This window comes from Mastigoproctus giganteus, chromosome 11 (genome assembly GCF_048544385.1).
Source record: "Mastigoproctus giganteus isolate SK-2022 chromosome 11, ASM4854438v1, whole genome shotgun sequence".
In the NCBI taxonomy this organism is placed as follows: Eukaryota; Metazoa; Arthropoda; class Arachnida; order Uropygi; family Thelyphonidae; genus Mastigoproctus; species Mastigoproctus giganteus.
The window spans coordinates 178,188,796-178,209,807 of NC_143585.1; the positions used below are offsets into that span (position 1 = coordinate 178,188,796).

The 21,012-nt window shown below is 42.6% G+C and overlaps 1 protein-coding gene across 1 annotated transcript in view; it reads right to left on the reverse strand.

The window, feature by feature from the left end:
- Positions 1-2,665: 2,665 nt before the first annotated feature.
- Positions 2,666-21,012, reverse strand: part of LOC150078595 (uncharacterized) — a 74,363-nt gene continuing 56,016 nt past the window's right edge. The window contains exons 2-5 of the mRNA XM_090384685.1: positions 15,400-15,507; positions 12,762-12,873; positions 12,473-12,597; positions 2,666-2,730 (exon numbers count right to left, since the gene is read on the reverse strand). Of these exons, the coding sequence (XP_090240811.1) occupies positions 2,701-2,730; positions 12,473-12,597; positions 12,762-12,873; positions 15,400-15,465 (333 nt within the window). The 5' untranslated portion in view covers positions 15,466-15,507 and the 3' untranslated portion in view covers positions 2,666-2,700. The remainder of the gene's footprint in view (positions 2,731-12,472; positions 12,598-12,761; positions 12,874-15,399; positions 15,508-21,012) is intronic.

Consider the following 21,012-nt stretch of genomic DNA (forward strand, 5'->3'; position numbering starts at 1 on the left):
GCATCAATAATACACAGCCAAATCCAAACGCATCATACACCATCAGGTATCTCTCATATTGTGGAATTATACTTCATAACTGTTTTGCCATTATTGCATCACTCGGGTCACCCACCCACCCACCGAAGAAGGGCCAAATAGCCTTCAAACGGTGCCGTCTGGGGGGCCTGATGGCCACTGAGTTTCCTCGAATAGGTAACAACAGTCTTCTCTACTGGGAAACCGTTGCCTATTCGAGGAATATAAGAGCTTTGAGTGTGAGTTGAAGGAGAAACTGTCCCTTTCTTCCTTCTACGGCATTTCCTTCTTCTACCTCTCCTACTATCTATCACCTTCCTACATCTTTATCTCTTTCTAAGTCCAATAGGGATAGTATGAGGATAACCGAGAACTATTATCCCATACCATATTTCAAAACGGTGCCATGTGGGTGGTGGTGGTGGTGGTGGTATCCATCTGAGAACAAGTAACATTAGTCTTCTCCTCAGGTGAAGCGTTACTTATTCGAAGTAGTGCAATATCATGGCAACTCGTTGTGAAGGTATTCACAATATGAGATATAACTTAAAACGATGCGGCTTTGCTAACATTCTGTTAATTCAGATTTGGCTAAGTATTATTGATGCTTTCGCACACTTGTGTATTTCTTTTTATAATTATGATTTTTATATTAAAATTCTACGTACACCCTTCTAGCCAACCAGTTGAACAGGGGGCGAAAGCAAACTGAATAATAATAATTATTATAATCCCTCGACCGACAGTAACACTAGACATTACAACCACCCTGCGTGCTTGGTGGCAGTACCCGTCACGGAGTGGAACCCCCCCATCAAGGAGAAATGATAATGGTACTGTGGGATGGTTTAAACATAGGCACTGATCGTGACTTTCGATATTGTTTCAGTGTTCGTGGATATGTCCAGGATGACACTGCAGTGCTTCGTTAAGTTCTTCAGCCTGATTCCAGTAGGTTTCTTTCACCTGCTTTTTTTTTTTTTTTCAAGTAATAATGAATTAGCAGCGAGGGGGTTAAAGGAATAAGGCCAAATAGAGTGAAAGGGAGATCTGCGCAGTTTGCCGCATATATAAGTGGAAGCACGTGGCTCCGAAGAGATAATGGAGGTTAACTCTTAGAAGGCAGATGCTTCTCTTCGTGCGCACTTTGGACTGGTGATGTTGGAAAAGCCCCGGAAGCTATTACATGGGCGGGCATTCTGTTATATTGGACGGAGCCACTGCAACGCTGATTTTCGGGCTAATTCTTACGATACGAATAGGGTTTGCTGCACCGTACTATACTCTATTGGCGATCAGATTATGGTTCTGTACAGATGGAGAAAGTACAAGAGAGTACAGCGCGAATAATAATGAGAGGACGATGAGCATAAAGAGCAGTTCCCACGAACAGTTTCTCGTCGTATTCATGTTATGTGGGGGGAAACGAAACGCAGACTGCGGGATCGCCTGGCGGGGGGGGGGGAAACCACAATAGAGCTCTTAAGACTACAAATTACGGAGGTTCAGCTGTAGTGGAACATGCCTGGGAAACTGGGCGTGGCATTACTGCTGAATAAGTAGTGATCGTGGATAAGGCACATGGCTTTTGGAACCGTAAATGGCTGGAGTGTTTGAGAATATGTTCGTCTGAGCGCTAGTCTTAATAGGGATAAGGGTTGTCGCATTCATCCACTCTTCAAAGAGTGGATGAATGCCACCTTATCCTATGAAGAAACGAACAGTTTAGAGTGGCCCGTCCAATTTCCGGTTCCAATGCACGAGAAGTGAACCGTGCGCAGATACCATAGTTCATGACGCAGATCTGCTGAGATGTGTGGTACATATAGACTCATCCTGCAAAGACTACAGCTGATGGAGGCGGCAGCTGCTGCCGAAAGCACCTCTATTAGTAGTTCTAGTGATTTTAATAACTTTTATCGCTTTTAATTTTATATATTTTATTCTCGTTTTACAACATTTATTTTACTTTGTTTTGTTTCAATACACGATCAGTACGCGTGTATTTTATTTTATTTTATCCTAATATTTTATTTGATCCTAATAAAGACGTTTCACAGATTCGAGTCAGTGTTATTTAGTAGCATCACAGACGAAATATTCACGTATCAACAAGTGGCAAACAGCATTTTTAACTAATTAAATTAAGATGACTGTTAAGTCTACAAACAAAGTCGCACAATCAATGTGAAGCATGATTATGTGCCAAAGTATTTCATTGTGAGTGGGATGTGGCTTAATTAGTTACGATTTGTTTCGGACGATTGGAGGTACAAGTCCTTCAAGCGCAATGCAATCCCAATTTTCTTCAGATTCGTGTTCATTAAATAGCGCCATCATATAAAAAAGGAAATGTCTCTCGAGACATAAACTCAACTTGAATATACTTCCCTCAATTTTATTACTAACAAAGTGAAAATTCGTTTTTAACAGACGTTTCCTATAATGGACGGTATTTTGCGCACCGTCTAAAATTAAAAAAATTAAAATAGAAACTTTTCCGGATGAACACGCGCATGAGAAAAATGGAAAAAGAAGATCCGGCCACGAAACACACATTGTGATCTGAAGGAAAAGAAAAGAATGTCTCCACGGTGAACTTCCTTTCTTCATTTCGGTTTGGTCGCACGCATCAGTTCGTTTCTGTCGAAGCGATGGTGGCAAGCCAACCTCGTGTGCACCTTAATCTTTGGGCTTGTGCTTTTCACAAATCTACAGAAAGGGAAAAGAAAGGAAATAAATATGAACAGGTTTAAGCATCACCTAAACAGATGGCGCTAATTAAATATTTATCATTATAGCTCTTTTCAAAATTATCAAGCTTAATGCCCTCGTGGATTGCACAGCCGCCATGCCCCCTCCTAGTCGATACACCGGGTGGAAAACACCCGAGTTCGAATCACTGACGTGAGGAATTTTTATTAGCCTTTTTCACACGGTGGACAGTTGGTCTCGGGCGACGGTAGCGTGCTTTTCTTTCGGAAATCGGATTTTTCTTGCAGCCACCCGCAATTTAATAAAATAAATAATAAAAACTAGTCAAAATGAAAAGGCCTCACTTGCACCAGAATGTTTTATGGGCCATTATGTAATAGAGAAAGTGACATATCCTTTAACTCGAGCTCAGATGATTATAGGGCATTACATTTAAGCTCTGCTGACTTAACTACGACTGTAACTCACCCAAACCTGCATCTAATAACACTGGGGGTAGCCACTCAAAGACCTCGCAGTTGGCCCTCTCCACAATACCGACCCAAAATACTACTAAATCTAAAAGGTTAAAGGAGACAATCAATACTGGAAAGGGTGCATCAAGACCCACATTTGCAGAAGTAGTCACCGGCAAAAAAGATGTTGAGATTAACCAAAAGTTCCCACCAGCAGGGCTCATAGGCAGCCTCTACTCCCTGGCATCTCTCACCGACCAACATGTTCACTCAAAAGAAACCCGGATGACACATTCAACATATCAGAACATGGAACATGAAAGACAACATGGCAATAGAGATGCCACAGAACTCTCCTCGAAGGGCACTCTTGCTAATTCGTACAATATCACAGCAGTTCAGACTCTTGGTCGAATCTTTATATCTCGACTAGAACCGACTACTAAACCAGACAGCATTAAGGCCATGTTTACAGAAGTACATGGGATGAATATTGATGTGAGACAGAAGAACCAAGTATCCAACCTACGCCTCTTTCATCCTTACCTGCCACCCAGAGAAGATGAGCTTCGTACTGGATCCAAGGCTATGGCCCCCTAGAACCCTCGTCAGACCCTTCCTAGATCAGAAGCCAAGAACCGCAATAAACCTCCGACATCAACATCAAACGCAATAGCAATTAAAGCTACCAAGCTCCCAAGCCAACAAAACGCATGAGAAATCAGATAACTTCACTGAGAACAAACTTACCATAGGAAACAAACTGTCCACATATCATTCACTCCAACTCTCAGCAGATTATAATGAAAATCCCCAGGGCTTCAGACCTGTAAAGATTATCCCTGTACACATCGCAACGCGCAGTAGACCAGTGCGAAGCTTAAAACGAGACGCCACCTGTACGAACTCCAGTTACTATGGCTACCACTATTCGAATTGTCTATCAAAATGCAAGGAGTATTTGTAACAAGCTAGACACTGTCGAACAGCTTCTCCTCTCTAAAATCTTTGATATTCTCTGCATTGCCGAAACGTGGCTTGGGAATGGGCGGGATTCCCTTGCCTGTGCGCCCCAGGCCGGGTACCAGATACTCTGTTCCTCTAGAGACGAAGAGGGAGAGTCTCAATTCTCTATAATACCACTATTTCATTGGCACATTCTGTGGTAAACCAATCCCTTGCATTTGAAGCTGCTATGGTGTCCCTCAAGTTCAATACCAACCTGATAGACATAGCAACAGTGTACAATCCACTAGTCCCAAACAGTGACGTAATTGAAGATGTGAATCACTGGCTGATAAATCACCTCCAAGCCTCTGCTAAGTGCATTATTTTTTCTGGAGATTTCAATCTTCCACCTTCTCTCATACATCTTAGTAGGAAACTCATTAGCAGTATGGAATCATTGGGTATCAGCCTATTTAACTGCCACCCCACGAGATGTGATAAGAAGAACTCTTTATTGCATACAGAACGCACATGCCGTACACAATACCTTTCACGGCTACAAGCCAGGGGTTTACAGTAAAGGCTAATACAAGGTTACAAAGTCTAATACAAGGTTACAAAGGTCAATAGAATATTACTGTAAAGGCTAATACAATGTAATAAACAAGGATGAGATAGGAGGAAAAAACAATATTATTACTAATTATACAAGTGTAGGAAAGCAAATGAAAAATTTACATATGAAAATATATACACAACAGCATGTTATCACGTTGAATTATTCTCCAGGGAGCAGTCCTTTTACAGTGCTGGAGTCATCTAAGCAGGAGCAGAAAGTTGGAACGATGTAGTGAGGGATCCATGGGAGTGATGGACAGGTCCTTCAGAGCAGGTTCTAATGTCCTGTGACGTGGTCCTCAGAAGGAAGTGGATGGATTAAGTTCTGCCTGTATTTTTTATCGAATGCGAACTTGTAGAGGTCGCCATCCAAGGAGTGTATGTACTGCAGCATTTGCACGGGTACGAACCGATCCGATAACTTTAACCGGTTAGGGGTGGCCTGAAGGACTGGATTGCCCCGAAGGCTTGGGACTGGGATCCTCCAACCGCAGTTAGCCCAGAAGTCTGGGTCCGAAATAATGCCAACCATCATTTTTACAGCAAAGACGAGTCTTCTCTCATGGATAATGGCAGGAAGACGTCTGATGTTTAGAGCTGCCGCCATCTGGGTGGTCCTTGGTGCAGAGGGAAGACGAAATTTCCATATGGCCTACTTCATTAGCCAAAATTCCCCCCCCCCCCCGAAAATCCGTCTCATATGCGTTGCGGCAGTTGAGGAGCAGACTTCTGCTCCATAAAGAATGACCGGATAGACACATGTCTTAATATACCTGCACCCAACAGCCTGGCCATGAACATGCATAATTCGTTGCTTAAGCATCCATCGGAGTTGACAGAATTTTTTTTGCAGGTGGTTTATGTGTGGTAGAAAGGAGAGCTTCTGGTCAAAAATAACGCCCAGATCTGTGTGTTGCTGAACAGCAGAAATCGCGGATCCTCTTATATTGGGTTGCACCATTGTTGGGTTCCGTTTGAGCGAGAAAGTCAACTGTTTCGACTTCCCAGGATTGATGTGCAGGACGAAACCGGAGAGGAAAGCCTCGAGGTTCTGGATTTTCTGTACGATTAAGACATTTGTGTAGTCAGCAGTGTCTCCAGGGTTGATAGCAGTAAACAGCTTTATATAATCAGCGAAGGTGATAATATCAGCTCGGCCCGTCACGAAAGGCAGAAGAACAGCTGAGAACAAGATACCAGAGAGGACCCCCGCCTTGTGGGACTCCAGCTGTAATAGTCCTGGTGTAGCCAGTTGCCATCGCAAACAATAATAGTCCTGTTCTCAAGCATTGTCTGAATAAACCAGAGCACGTCTCCTCCAATGAGGTAATACTCACTTAGTAGCCTTGCCAACGCGTGAATGGGTACGGAATCAAATGCTGCCTGGACGTCGATATAAGTAATAGTGATTTCGGAACCATGCTCAAATGCCTCGAGCATCTTGGTAGTGGTGGCGACTAGATTTGTAGCGGTGGATCTTGACTGGGTGGCATAGTGGATCTACGGCGGCTGATGTGGCATCATTTGGGTGGTGAGCGTTTTCAGAAGAGATTTCTCAAATATCTTTAATAGGCCTGATGCAGAAGAAATAGGACGGAAGTGGCTGGGCTGAGAAGCAGAGCGTATTTTTGGCAGCGGTCTTACTGGATAGACGTGCCACATAGGAGGGAAGAATTTTTGATGAAGGATTTTGTTGAATGACGACAGAATGGGATCAACAATAAATGTACTCAGGCATTTCAGCATAAACTGAGGAATCCCATCTGCGCCGGATGCGGCCGTAGGTGCTAAACTATTTATTGCATCAATCAGTTGATATTTGGTGAGTTGAACTGAATTTAAGGGGTCTGTTGAAATCGGATTGATTGGGAATTCCATTGGTGTAGTGGATTCTGGCTGAGCCGCAGACCTAGTTATGTTGGCGAGCCAACTGCTCAGGTTGAGTGAGTCGATGGCGTTCTCTGATTTGCTTCTATGGAAGGGCTTCCCTTTATTTATGGTAGCCTCTAGGTGAAGTTTTATTGCCTCCCTCTTGTTCCTAATAAAAAGAGCCCTAGCTCGGGAGAATGCAGTTCTGTCCGAGGGTGAGCCAGAGTTTTTCCACCGCTTGTGCATGTTCTGTTTGACGTGGAAGCTTTCAGAGACTTTTGGACTCCACTAGGCCATTGAATGCTCTGTAATGGTTAGCTTCTTTGTTGCAGCATAGAGAGAGATAGTGGCTATCCATCTTGTCATTAGGTCGATTCCGAGTGGAGGTTTTCTCTAGACGTGCACACCATCTGATGTCTTGCAGGCCAAGTAAAAGAAAGTGTTTCTTCACTGGGATCAAGCCATGTTTCTGCGAAGCAAACCACGTCCATTGAACTGGACAGCAAGAGCTACTCAACTTAATTCAATTTGTTCCTCATGGATCGCACATTTTGAAATAGGAGTTGGAATGAAGCTGGTCTCCTGACCTTGACGAGGGATGTACACTGTCTGTTCCGTTTGTGATGCGTTGCTGGTTTTCGATATGTTGAAACCATGACAGGGATCGTAAAATTCGGAGATAGAGATGACGGAGATTTTGAGTAGTTTTCAATCACCGTTGAGAGTTCCTTTTCCGTAGGTATGTTAAGGGTGAAATATGGAATTACCTTTTTGCTATGGCCAATCCCATGTAGAGCAGTTCGGTTGTTAGTTGGGAATCGAAATACATCGTCTAGTCAGAGTCTGGACTGTTGTGGACACCTCTCAGGGGTATCGCTTCTTTTCTACTTCGTGTTTCATAAAATGGCCTGATGATGGTTCCGAGGGGCAATTTCGTACACATTCCAATCCTTTCAAACTGTCTTCTGTCACAAAGATGCGAAAAGAAGCATAAGATGTGCTACGAGTGTTCAGTTTCTGAATCTTGAAATCCAACTGGAGTTCCTCAAACAGTACATCAGTGATGAGATTTGCTGACGTGTCCGGGGCCAAACGCGATACAAACAAACTGCTTGGGGAGAGTCGGGGTCATGAACCAACCGGTTTAAAAGGCTGAAGCTTCGAAACTAGTGTGATGCCCGTCCAAGTGTTTTTCTTCCTATTCGAATTGTTTTGATTGGTAGTCTGGACATTTTCCGGTTTGGCACCGAACACCAAGTTGGTGGCAGACCTGGTAGTGGCCTGGGTTTGTTTAGGGCTAAGTGATGAGTGAATTCCTGCGTGCAGTTCAAGGGCGTGTGATGTGGCATTTTGGTTTCTGTACTGATCAGGACTTACTTGGTCGGGTGGCACATGAACACCGTTTGTTTCCTTGGGCAGGTTTAGCTTGAGCACATTTGAATATGATTTGGCTCTCAGAGGGGTGTTCAATGCAATATCTTGTTTCTCTATTACGCTATTCAGATATTCTCTTCAGCACCATGCGACCTCGAAGACAGTCTTCACAATCTATTTCAATCTGATCACGAACCAATTGTCATAGTCCCTCACTTAACTTTGATATCCAAGGACTAAAAAAGACATTACAGCACATAAATTCATTGATCCACCACGATGTCTCGAAGTGGCATCCTTGATACCTTGGGAGGCTCTCAATAATTATGATCTCGAGCTAGCAGTGGACCTCATTACCAGATGGATTCGAAACATCGCAAGTTATGGTGCTACAAAGACTGTCTGCATCACTTCCAGTTCGAGAGCTTGGTGGACACCTGCATTGAAGAACAGCTTTAAAGAAAAACAAAATCTGCATAAGAGATGGAAAGAATCAGGCGCTATACAAGATCGTATTGCCTTCTCCAGAGCCCGGGAAGTGTTCAACCTTCAGAAAATATTTGCAATTACAAAGCATTTAAATTCAACCCTACAAAAAAGAAATCGTTTTATGACTCTCAGCACACAGGAATTCCTAAAGCACTGGACCTTGAACTGTGGATGGACCACATTGCACGGTTTTCAAACACTGTGGGTCCGATTAACTAAACAACTTACCCTTAAACAACGTTCCTACTGATATGCCCGCCACCGCTCGCATCACCAGGAAGCAGTTTATAACTGCTATAAATGGATTGCCGCCCACTGCAACTGCAGGCCGCGATCTTTTATCCGCAATTCATGGTCAAATGTCTTAGTTCGTTTATCATCGATCCTCTGCTATCAACCATCTCTTAACACCTCTTAAAAAGCATTTAAATTCAACCCTACGAAAAAACAAATCGTTTTATGACTCTCAGCACACAGGAATCCAATGCACATAGAGCCAGGGTGTTCTTTTAACACGGTGGCTCCTAGGCATAAGCCCAACTCCACCTTGAAAACTTTTGAATGTGTAGTGTCTCTGCAATGCGGCAGGCATCTTCGCCGCCAGGAAGCAGTTGCTGCTGGTGTCTGTCCCAAGGCACGAAGAAATGTCCAAGGGCCTACTACCATCTGTCGTGTTAGAAGGCACAAAGCCCGCACCCACCGGAAGTAGTGAAATACCAGTGGATGCCAGCAATCCCACTCCATGGTTAATATTTACTAAACAATTTAACATTTCCAAGACAGCTTAATTTTAACTTTTACACATCACCTCACGTGATAGCTCTTGAATTTACGCAATACTATTTACATCTTATAAGCAATTATTAATTTGCATATTAATAATTGTAGTATTTTTATTACTTATTTACATTTTGTAAAATTGTATTCCCGCAATTCTGCACATTAATACTCCTACTTACAAATGTCGATGACATCATAATTTAATTGTTCTTAAATAGTAACTTAAAGGACACGAGGAAACGATCAGTCATCACGAGGCCGCCGTCCCTTTGTCTTAACTGCTGAACCTTCTTCTCTCCAACAGCAACCAAGGAAAGGAAACCTAGTTTTTTTTTTTTTTTGTTTCCCATAAGTTTTCGATGGATGTTCACCACGAGAACATTGCCACCGTCTAACTTGGCTGTGGAGGATCCCACGACCAAATTATGATATTAGGGTTCCCCGTAAATGATTATATCTACCCACATATTTATTCTTTCTGTAAATTGCGTCTGTTCTCTGGTCGATTTGCCTTTTGCTGGAAGAAAAGAAACCCCGAGGGAAAACCTCGCTATCTACACCCGAGACCGACTAACTCAGCCACGGAGTGAAAAAAGGCCATTAAAGTTCCTCGCGTCATCGACGGGATTCGAACCGGGGCCTTTTCCACCCGGTGTAGGGAGGACGGTGACGATACCACTGCGCTACACGTGGTATCGTGGAGGATCCCACAGCCAATCCCAAAGTCGTCACTTGCACTTGCGGCTCACCACAATAGGCTTCTTCTCACTGACAGGTTTCTTCCCAAGCAGATGCTTTTGCCGCCCTGAACTGTGTAGACGCTGACAGCCTGATAAAGAACGAGAAAGAGAGATTCAACTTCATCGAGGCTTTCCTCGCTCATGATCTCTGACCTTTTAGAAGAGAATTACAATGCTCCCGTTCCAATCCCTTGGATCAGTGAACATAAATCAAACTGATTTGAGCACTTTTCCACACTCGCTAATCCTTAATCTTTTCATTATTTAGTGCTCTATTTGTACGCTGAACTTCATTTTGTATTTGTACGCTATGTTTTGTAGTTTGTTTATCCAAGTTCGTACATGTGAACCCTTGGCGCTGGTCGCCGTGATGGGGTATTGTGCTGTACGCAATCTGTACTTCGCAATAAAGATTTCTCGATTTGAAAGGCAATGTAACCAACTGTTGGTGCCCGATAAAAAATTCTCTACCTGACGAGTCCACCATAGGAATTGACGCAATACCTCTTTTTAGTCTAAAAATTGCTTCTTATTTCATCAGCAAAGAGCTCACTCAACTCTACAACAAAGTACTCAAATTTGCACAGGTGCCTTCAAGCTGGTTATCATACAGAGTAGTGGCAGTTCCGAAAAAGCCTCCTGCGAAAATACCAGCTGACTTCAGACCAATATCAATTGCCTCTCCCTTCCTGAAATGCCTCGAGAAGTGCATCTATAATGATGTAGCACTCGCAATCTTTGCGCATAGGCCAGAACATACCCATTATGCGATGCCTAATATATCTACCGTAACCTGCCTACAGTTATTATCACAGAAAATACTTCAGGCCTGGAATGACAACGAAGATCTTCACACCATTTTTCTGGACATGAAAGCTGCTTTCGACTCAGTCCAGATAACACCCCTTCTTGCCTTACTTGAGAGATTCTACGGGATATCCGGAAATATGCTCGATATCCTCAATAATTTGCTATTATGGGAGAATGCTTCACTTCAAAGGTGATGGCATTACAGTCACTAAAAGCGTCGAAGTCGGGATCCCACAAGGTGGTTGTCTTTGCAGCAATTATTCGTTCCACTAATGGATCAAAAACAATTGTTATTTGCAGCAATATTCGTTCCACTAATGGATCAAATTCCAGCCTTTCTATCGTATGCTGATGATATTGTTTGCTACTTGCCATGCAAACGCCATGTTGGTGATGCACAAGAAAGACAAACCGCCTCTGAATCTGTAAACAGCTACCTAAATACATTCTATAAGTATGCTAAATTTTTTGGCCTGTCAGTCAATTTAGAGAAGTCAAACTATCTCATCTTTACGCCAAGTCGAATGACTTCTACTGATACTGCATCTTCTCTACTTCCGGAATTTGCAGGAAAGGTCCTGACTACCACAGACAGCGTCAAATTCCTAGGAGTAATTCTTGATGCCAACCTCACATATAAAAAACAAATCCAAGCACAGTATTCCAAAGCCCTGAGAGCGTTCTGGGGAATGAAAATTGATCTGTGCAAAACGCACAATAAGAAAATAATCAAGAAGTACCTCGCAACTTACTTCTGTGATGTTCTGTGCTATGCCGTGGAAGTTTGGTCGGCGGCACCACCCACCAGCCTCAAGAAACTATGGGGCCTCGAATTCTGGGTGCTGAAGTGGGCCAACTTGTGGTCGCACCAGAACTACACAACATCTAAATCTACTCTCTGTTGCAACCTGCAATACACGCCCATAGTCCACAGAGCCCATGTGCTAAAAATAAAAGTCATTCCTTCATCTGTGCTCAGCTAAGCAGGATCACATCAACATCTGGAACACGGTTGGTTGGCGTTTGCCAGGCAGACATCTTCGTAGTACCCCCTCCTTATGCTCAAGGCTCCAGCGGTTACAGAATTTCAAGAGTCACTTCCCTAATGTGACTCTGGACACTCTAAACTCGTTCAACATCGACCTGTGGACTATAGACAAGGCATATCGCGATGGCATCTTGGCCCATCTTGCTGTTTGTAAAGGACATTTATGTAAGTGCCGATCTCAGTTAGCCGATGTAATTTCATGTTCTGCTCAACTTGTAGTCCGTTTTCGCTGTAATTACTACTTCATTCATTTTACATTCTGTTTATCATCTTTGCTTTGATCTATTAATTATTATATAGTTATTATTATTATTATTATTATATATACATATATATATATATATTTTTTTTTTTATATATATATAAAACAATCACTTGTATAAACAACAAATTGTAAGATTCCTCTGGATTTCTGTGTACGGAATCATTATTGTATAAAATTTATGTTAATAAAGAATCTTATTATTATTATTAGTGATTCACCTTCCCAATTCGACTGACTCAACTACAATGTCGATAACCGAATAGCAACACGCACGTGCAAAAACATATTTATTAATTTGCTATTAATTACGAGCGGATGTCATTAGTAGCAAAACCGTACTCACTCCAACGTGATGCGCATCTGGATTCAGAACCCGGCAGTACACTCCGAAGCCACAGTGGCAGTACCGATGATGCATTCTGCTTATTCCATATTTTCCCACATCTGGCTTCGCTGTGCAAGTCTCCCCTGCAAGAACAAACGCAAACAATTAGAGATGCAGATGAAATAACTCATAGCGGTGTATATTACGCGGTACTTTCTTTTCTGTTATTTTTCTTAAGAGGAAAACTAGCTCCGCCAGAATTAAACGAATTCTAAAAACATTATTTACAGTTGAGAAATTTTAGTACCTTTTTTGGCTTGTTCACGACATCTACCGATGAACTTGTTTTCTTCTCGCACGCAGCACTCGAAACCATTGCAAACGCGGTCGGATATGCACGGCCTCCTCATTAGTTTCGGCTGCAAATTGAAAAAAAGGACATCTCAAAAGGATATCGTTGCGAGTTAGATTAAAGCTGCTAAGAGAAGATGCATCGCCCAACGAGTAAGAAATATGTGCAAAGACATTTTGAAAACAGCGAAATGTGTACAATTTGGAGGTCACACTTTGCGGAACCTGTTCCAAAAGTATAAGGGGCGTTTCACAGGTTTGTGGCTTTAGTAAGAAGAGTTTATTTGAGGTGTCTGGTAACGTGTTACTTTTGAACGTAGTTCTCTTTCGATTCACAATGCATCACGTTGGGAAACTGGAAGCCAGCCAGGTTTTTTTTTTTTTTTTTTTTCAATTAGGAAACAGGTGGAAGTGTGGTGAATATGGGGGAGGGGTGTTCAAGATTTCAAAGGCGCACTCAAGTTGCGTCCTCTTGGTAGAACGAGAATACTTTACCGAGTTTTCTTCGGCGTTTGAGTTTGACGTTTTCACGTAATAGCCTCAAGGTCTTCGTAATTAACCGATTGAAGTCTCGGTTAATTCGAAAAGAATTAACCGAGACTTCAATCAGTTGGCACTTTTCATCTTTCTTTACAAAATCTATGTTAGGCCAGCCCTAGAATTTGCCTCACAGGTCTGGTTCCCACATGCAGCTTACCAAAAATTAGAAATTGAAAATATTCAAAAAAGAGCAGTCCAGTACGTTTGCTTTAAAAGTGGCCTTGAATACAATGAGAAATCCTACCAAGAGTGGTGTTTGGACTCTTTGGACTCGAAACGCTGGAAGAAAGAAGAGATAAAGCCGACTTACTCCTTCTTAACCAGCTGTTAAATGGTACCCTGAATTGCCCTCATCTCGTCTCACAAATAAATTTGAACGCTCCGACAAGAGCGTTAAGAAACCATCCACTGCCGAAACCATCCTATGCGAGAACAAATTATGGATACTACAACAGGACTGCAAGATCAATGAACAAAACAAATATTGAGATATTTGACACCCCCGGACACTTCAAGAGGCAACTGAAATTGCTAATCTCATCCGTTACCTGACTTAAAATGGACTCTTCTTGCAAGTTCTCAGACTCTGATTGTGTAATGTGCGTGAAGAAATACCAGTGCTCTGCCTTACTCCTACCTGTTCACTTAAATAGGACGGATGAGTCCTACTTTTATTTATTTAGTTTATCTGTACATTTACTTTTTTATTTACTTTGCGAAATGTATACTCCAAGCTTCTGCTCTGAAGCTGTGTAATCATGCCTTGTAGCTGCACCCTCAGGCACGTTTGTTTGTTGTTTTGTAGCTGTTAACAATAATAATAATAATGCAATAATATTCCCCTGTGACTGTCTGGCCCTAAGGCAATTCAATAGCAACACTCCATCAGCATCCCAAAAAAACCGATGCCATCACCTTGCCAACAGAAAGAATCGACTTCGCTTTCTTTGGAGGGGGGCGGAGGAGCTTTGTTACCACTGTTGCTTTGTTTACAATTCATACGATATACGCAATGCTTAACCACATTCATTGGAGATGCCACAGACGCCGGCAATACGGAACTGTCACTCATCAGATCACGCACGCTGTCTGTTTTTATCAGCCGTTCAGAAGTAACGATCGCTTCCTAAGTTGAATTATTGTCACGTTTACATATTCAGGAGCACTCCATAAGCAGTCGCACGCACTTTGAAGTGACCTACACTGTCCAATCTACAGGTCTTCGCCCGAATCCAAGGATGAATAAATATTTATTTCCGAAGATACACATACTAACAGCGAAGTGATTATATGAAGACAAGTTCCATCCACGTCCTCAAAGATGGTCAGAGGATTCTTTCATTATAACGATTTAAGGTTTGTTTACACTATCGGCTAGTACTTAAATTGCAATTGAACAGATTCCGCCAGCTCCTTGCATTTTTTTATTAAAATAACTTTCTTTCCACTCAACTCTCAATCAACATTCGCTTGACCGCCAGTAATTCTCCAACTTTAAAAACTTCATCTCAATATTTTACTCAGAATATCAGCAATCAGGGATGTCACTGACACAGATGAAGTGGACAACGTGGTCCTTTCCCTTCACAGATAACATTAGCGTCCAATTTTTTGCACTCTAATATGCCTAATCTCCCGAGTAACCTTATTACAAGCGCTGTAAGAGGCCCCCCCTTCCTCGATTATTTGCTATTAACCCATCCATCTTTATTTTCTGCCACTCAGGTCATCAGTGCTTTCGTCATCCATTTTGGTTTGCCTCGAATAACACCTTTCTGACAGTATTAAAAATTTTAGTGGCGTCTACTATTAAAAATTGCTTAAACATTATTTCCCATTTAGCGTTTGTTCGTACAGAAGCGCAATGGTGAGTTCAGAAGCACAATGGCGAGTTCTCATTCATAAAAAGAAAACAGTCCCGGAATGATGTCGCCTTCGTTATGAAATCATCGGCCAGAAACTGCAGGGAACGGCCCTAATTATGCGCGTGTATCTTGTCCATATAAAAGTATTATTTTATTTTGTATATATTTTCATTTAGGCCGTAAGCTTACCTGTACGTTGACGAAGAGGGTTAATGAAATAACGAGGACGAACATGGAGATATTTGCGTCAGCCATCCACGATGATAAAGTTCGGAATACTTCATTTCCAGCGGCGCGCTACAAGAAAGAAATATGTCACGAAATGAAACTTATATCAGTACACTTTCAACGAAGCAGCCCCCCCCCTCCCCCAGCATTATTACAAAACAACTCGAAACTGCGTAAGTTAACGCTGGAATGCGGCGCGAGACAAAAACATCGCAACTCCCAACAGAACTTCGCATTTTTATTTAATTTTAATTTTTATTTAAAAGGGTGCGTGGCAGCCATACTTTTTATTTCGGCATGTGCATCGCAAATAGTGAAGTAATAATCAGTTGAAGGGTGAATTGAACAAAGGCAATAAATGGATCCATCCACGAACTTTTTTAAGGTCAACGACAGGCTCTTTTCCCTGTGGCTACTCGTGCATTTCGGATTCCCGAGAGCTTTTAGAGTTACGGCAAGTAACTCGCTGCAATTGAGGTGAACTGCGCTGTCCATAAATTTAAAGTTGTCTGCGATCGTATAAAGATTTTAAATGAAATCGAGAAGGGCAATGCTTGGAATACATGGTCAGTAAACTGTTTGAACGACTACTCCTAGTACGGCTCCAAGACCATTACACCAAAGCTGGGCTCCAGTCCAACTTCCAGTTTGGATTTCGACCGGGGCGTTGCACAGAAGACGCACTGCAAATGATCATCTCTGCAGTCTCAACTTCTACCTCCAAATAGCAATAGATTTCGCAGGAGCATTTGACAGGCTCTGGTGGGCAAGTATCCTTCGCAGACTTAGGCAAGCAAATATACCATTAAATTTATACAAATGCATCGAAAACTACTTATCAAATAGGAAAATTACAATCTCCTCAACGTACCGAAGAATTACCAGGTCAATCTACAGAGGTTGCCCCCAAGGTTCAGTCCTTGGTCCTTTTTTGTGGAACATTGTCCTGGATGAGCTCCTTGGACTTGACCTAGGTCCTGTAGCTATACAAGCCTTTGCTGATGATGTGACCATCTCGATTGAGGCTGACAGCAGAGCTTCTCTGGAAGCCAAAGGAAACCAGGCACTTCAAATCCTTCAGAACTGGGCAGTCCTACACAAACTAAGACTCTCACCCCAAAAGACACAATCCATTCTCCTGAAGGGATCACTGCAGCCTACTAGAAACCCCACTATCAAACTTCAAGGCCAAACCGTCAAGCTAGTTTCTACGTTAAAACTACTGGGAATAGTACTTGACCCTAAGCTCACTTTCTCTCCGCATCTTGCACACCTCCACGCGAAAGTGAGAAACTACACTGCTCTCATCGCACGGGTGAGTCGTCGCGATTGGGGATTGAACTGACGCACCCTTAAGATTCTGTACAAATCAATCTTCTTTCCCTTCATAACGTATGGATCAGGGGTCTGGTTTCGCAGGGCAACTCTTTACAACAACAAACGTAAACTGGGAACCATCCAGCGCACCATCCTTCTTACTATTACAAGGGCATGCTGCACAGTTAGCAACCCAGCCCTTCAGGTTCTTGCGGGCGTCCTTCCGCTTGATCTGGAGGTTATTCGAAGGGGCCTCCACTACTGTCTATCCAGGGGTATACCAGCAACTATCCTTGGACACTCCATCAATAACCTGAATGAAATCAGGCAAGAAAAGAAAAAAATTGCCATCCTACTACTTCAGACCTGGCAGGACAGATGGACTGCTACCGACAAGGGCCCAATCACCAAGAAATTTATACCGTATGTGAATGCCGTATTTCCTAAATCTCCCACTTGGTTTTCTCCTGGTCTTTATACCACCTACCTCATTACTGGACACGGATCAATAAACCATAAATTAACATCCATGGGAATCATTGACAACCCCTACTGTGCATGTGGTGAAATAGAAAACTGGAACAATCTAGTATATACCTGTCAACACTACGAGGACCTCTGCAGCATCCTGTTTACTCGTATACAAGATAACCCTCAAGGAAATGAACACTTATTCATCACAGAAGAAAACTACTACTATGAGTTTACCAAGTTTGCACAAGCCCTCTTCACAAGACGGAGCACCCTATTGCCAACACAAAATAGGAACAACCCAAACATCTGATCCTAACCTAACTGGCCAACCGATCTTAACCTGGATAGGATCAACTGGCGTATGGACCACCTCATTCCTCAGTGGCAAATTGCACACGGCTCTCTTGCTGTCTTATTTATCGTCCTTCCCGGGTTCCCCTTTCAACTGATGGCGCTTATTGCTCCATTGATAACCTGGAGGATACCTTCGCCTACATCCTCCATATTTCTAGCTATACCCTCCTTTCTTGCGTACACTCTGTACTTCCCCAACTCTACCTTTTTTTTTTTTTTTTTTTTTTTTGTCTCCGTCCAGGAAGCTCTGGCGACCCTGGCGGAGACAAGCCAGAGAATAATGGGCAGACTGGCTACCTCCTAGTGGTGTGTGCGGGCAACGTGGAGTCCCACTAGGGGCCCTGCGGCCAAATGCCAGGACACCCAACAGAACCTAACGCAATATGTCATATACAACACACAACACTTTTCTGGCATTTACAGTAGTTCTGTATTCCTTCACAGCGAACATATGGCGCAGATGTGGGGAAACCACAGGTGGCGCCTGACCCTAATACTATGCACACTATGCACACACTATGCTTGGAGTTAACTCTGCGAAAAACGACTGTACCTGATGAGCGCGACAAATACTTGATCAGCCGTGTTCGGACGAAACCCAAGTTACAGGCGTGCAATCGGTGTTTCGCTTCCTCAGGGGGGGGGGGGGTGTTCGAGGTCTTTTCGCGATAGCGGCGCAGTACGAAATCCGCTTCACCGAAATACCACCCACTACTGTACTTTGGGAATTTATTTGCGTTAATCGTACATCGAGATTCATTCGTCAGTCGTCGTCACTATTACTGAACAGGCATTAAACGGACAAATGTGTTCCCAGAATGCAGATTTCTCGGGAAAAAAAGAATAAAAAAAATACTGTTTTCGGGAAAATCATTATTAATCGAAGGAAAGTACGAAATCGTGTTATTTTTGCAAGGTGATTGGGCACAACTGTTTCAGAACATTCTGTGGAGTTCTGAAAATAAAAATAAATAATAAAAATATATTAAAAAAAATAAAAATATTAAAAATAATTGTAGTACGGTATTTTAATTAATTAATTATTTATTTATTCATTTTCTTGTAAAATAGGTCCAAATATCTGCCTTCCGAGACAGTATTGTGAGTTCGTTCCCCTGGGAAAGTCTGGGTTCGCATCTTCTCGAAGGAAGGATGTAGCCTATCCAGAACGGAGGAAAATGCGCACTGCAATGCGTACTCCGTTTTGCACACCGAAGATTGCATCTATCTTGACAGAATTGCGCAATAACTCTATTGTCTCGGTGTGACTACGCATGCACCGCAGATGCTGTAAGAAATTCGTCGGTCTAAAATACGCTGAACAAATAAGAGAATACACTCGCTATTAAATCATCATCATCATCAGTAATTCAGCCTTGAGACTGGTCAGTTCCTCTGATCAGCTGTCTCCATCTTTGTCTCTCGGGTGCCGTTTGTTTTAGTTCCTCAAAATTTCGAAGTCCCGCTTCATCCAGCAACGTCCCGATGAAGGTATTTTTTGGTCTTCCCCTAGGGCGTTTTCCCTCTACAGTCCCCTCCATGGCATCCAGAAGCAAACCGCCATGTCGAATCACGTAGCCCACCCATTTAAGTCTAGTTGATCGTATTCTACCTAGAATTTTCTATTGTTCTTGGACAAGTCTTAATACTTCCACATTTCACACTTTTTCAGTCTATTTATTTATTTATTTTATTTTTAAACATATAATATACACAACAGGCATTCGCCCAGTTAAAGTGTATAACAGAGCAAAGGTTGTACAAACATAAAAATAAATGGTAGACTAATATACTTTGTACAATGGAAACGGGAAAAGTTCAATTCACAAAAATAAAAAGATATTCATGACGTCAAGTCCAGCGCTATGTAAACTCGCAGAAAGCAGTTTGCTGCAGGAGACATCATCACACACACACACGAATTAATGAGGACATCTTTGGGCCAGAACTCATCCGTCAATCGGTCAATTTACTCCAAATAGATCTGTGAAATTGTTTCTTGTTCACAGCCATATCCAAGTCAAACTTGTTTAGTTTTTTTCGATCCTGCGCCCGCACCACATATCGAAGGCCTCAAATCTCTTTGTAAGAATCTATATCTGTGCTGCATATAGATTCTTACTGACCAGATATATGTCATTATTATCTTCTTCCTAATGTCCTATTACTTCTGTGTAATCAACGACAGTTTATTGAAAGATTGTTTTGCCATTGCAATTCTGGATTGAATCTCAGTTTGACATGAAACATCCTGTTCAAATAACTCCATACCTAAAGTGCCCTACCTGTTCTATTCTTACTCCATCGATCTCAATTCGGAAATTTACATTTTACCAATCATCATTTCCTTTGTTCTCATCACGTTTATCTTCATTCCATACTTCGACGCTTTCTTATTCAGTCTTCTGATCATTTTTGCAGCATATCAGGACAACCTGCTAGTATGGCTTGATCGTCTGCAAACTTAATAGCTACGTAATTTTCACCTATTCGATTTCACCTTTATTCATCACATCGACAAACTCATCAGGTGGGTAGCGCACCTGGAATGGAGAGCGAAGCAGTACCTGCATTACGTCTGAGACAAGATCACAACAACAGAATATGTCAGGACCATCATATACCCCCCGCCGCTACTTTATGCAGCAGAAATTTGGGCGTCAGCAGCACCCACGAACTCAAAATCCATCTGGGCAGCAGAGTACTGGCTCCTCAAGTGGGTAACCTACAAACAGAGGATACCACCCGAAGCCCATGCGACTGAAATGGCCCTGACTCTGGGAATTCTCAGAATGCCCTCTCTCTCATTGAAGAAAGAAGACTGGTAATCACGATAAAGATGCTGACCGGTCTCATCACATCTCCTTCATTCTGGGATCTTTGTGGCTGGAGGATTCCACCTGCCCAGCTAAGAGCCACCCCAACAATTTGCCCTCTTTACTCAAGCCTCCACTTATCAGATCGCTTCCCACCCTACCAGATTCTCGGACGAATCCAGGACATCGATGCCGACTTACAGAAATCTGCTGTTAACGGCCACTACAGGAACAGGATTCTGGTCCCACACATTCCATGCCCTCTAATCACTCAGCATAGACAGATGACGAGGGCATCTTCCAAACCATCTAGTCACATGCAAATCCACCCCAGGTTCCCTCCAGTACGAAATAGTCAAAGAAGGTCCAGACAGTCTGCAAAATGAAAAGCCTTCTCTCTTCATCGCATGCAAGCCCACATGCCCTGCATTTGCCACAATGCTCCGATTAATTACTGAGCATGCTGGGTAAGGAGCCAGCGATGTGTGCATCAACTGCCTCTATTTGTGCTGTTCTCCCCCTGGAACTGCGAAAACGAAACTCGGGACTTTCAAGTGTCATTTTGTTTATTTAATTTTAATGTTAGTTTACAGCAGTATTTATTTAATGTCAT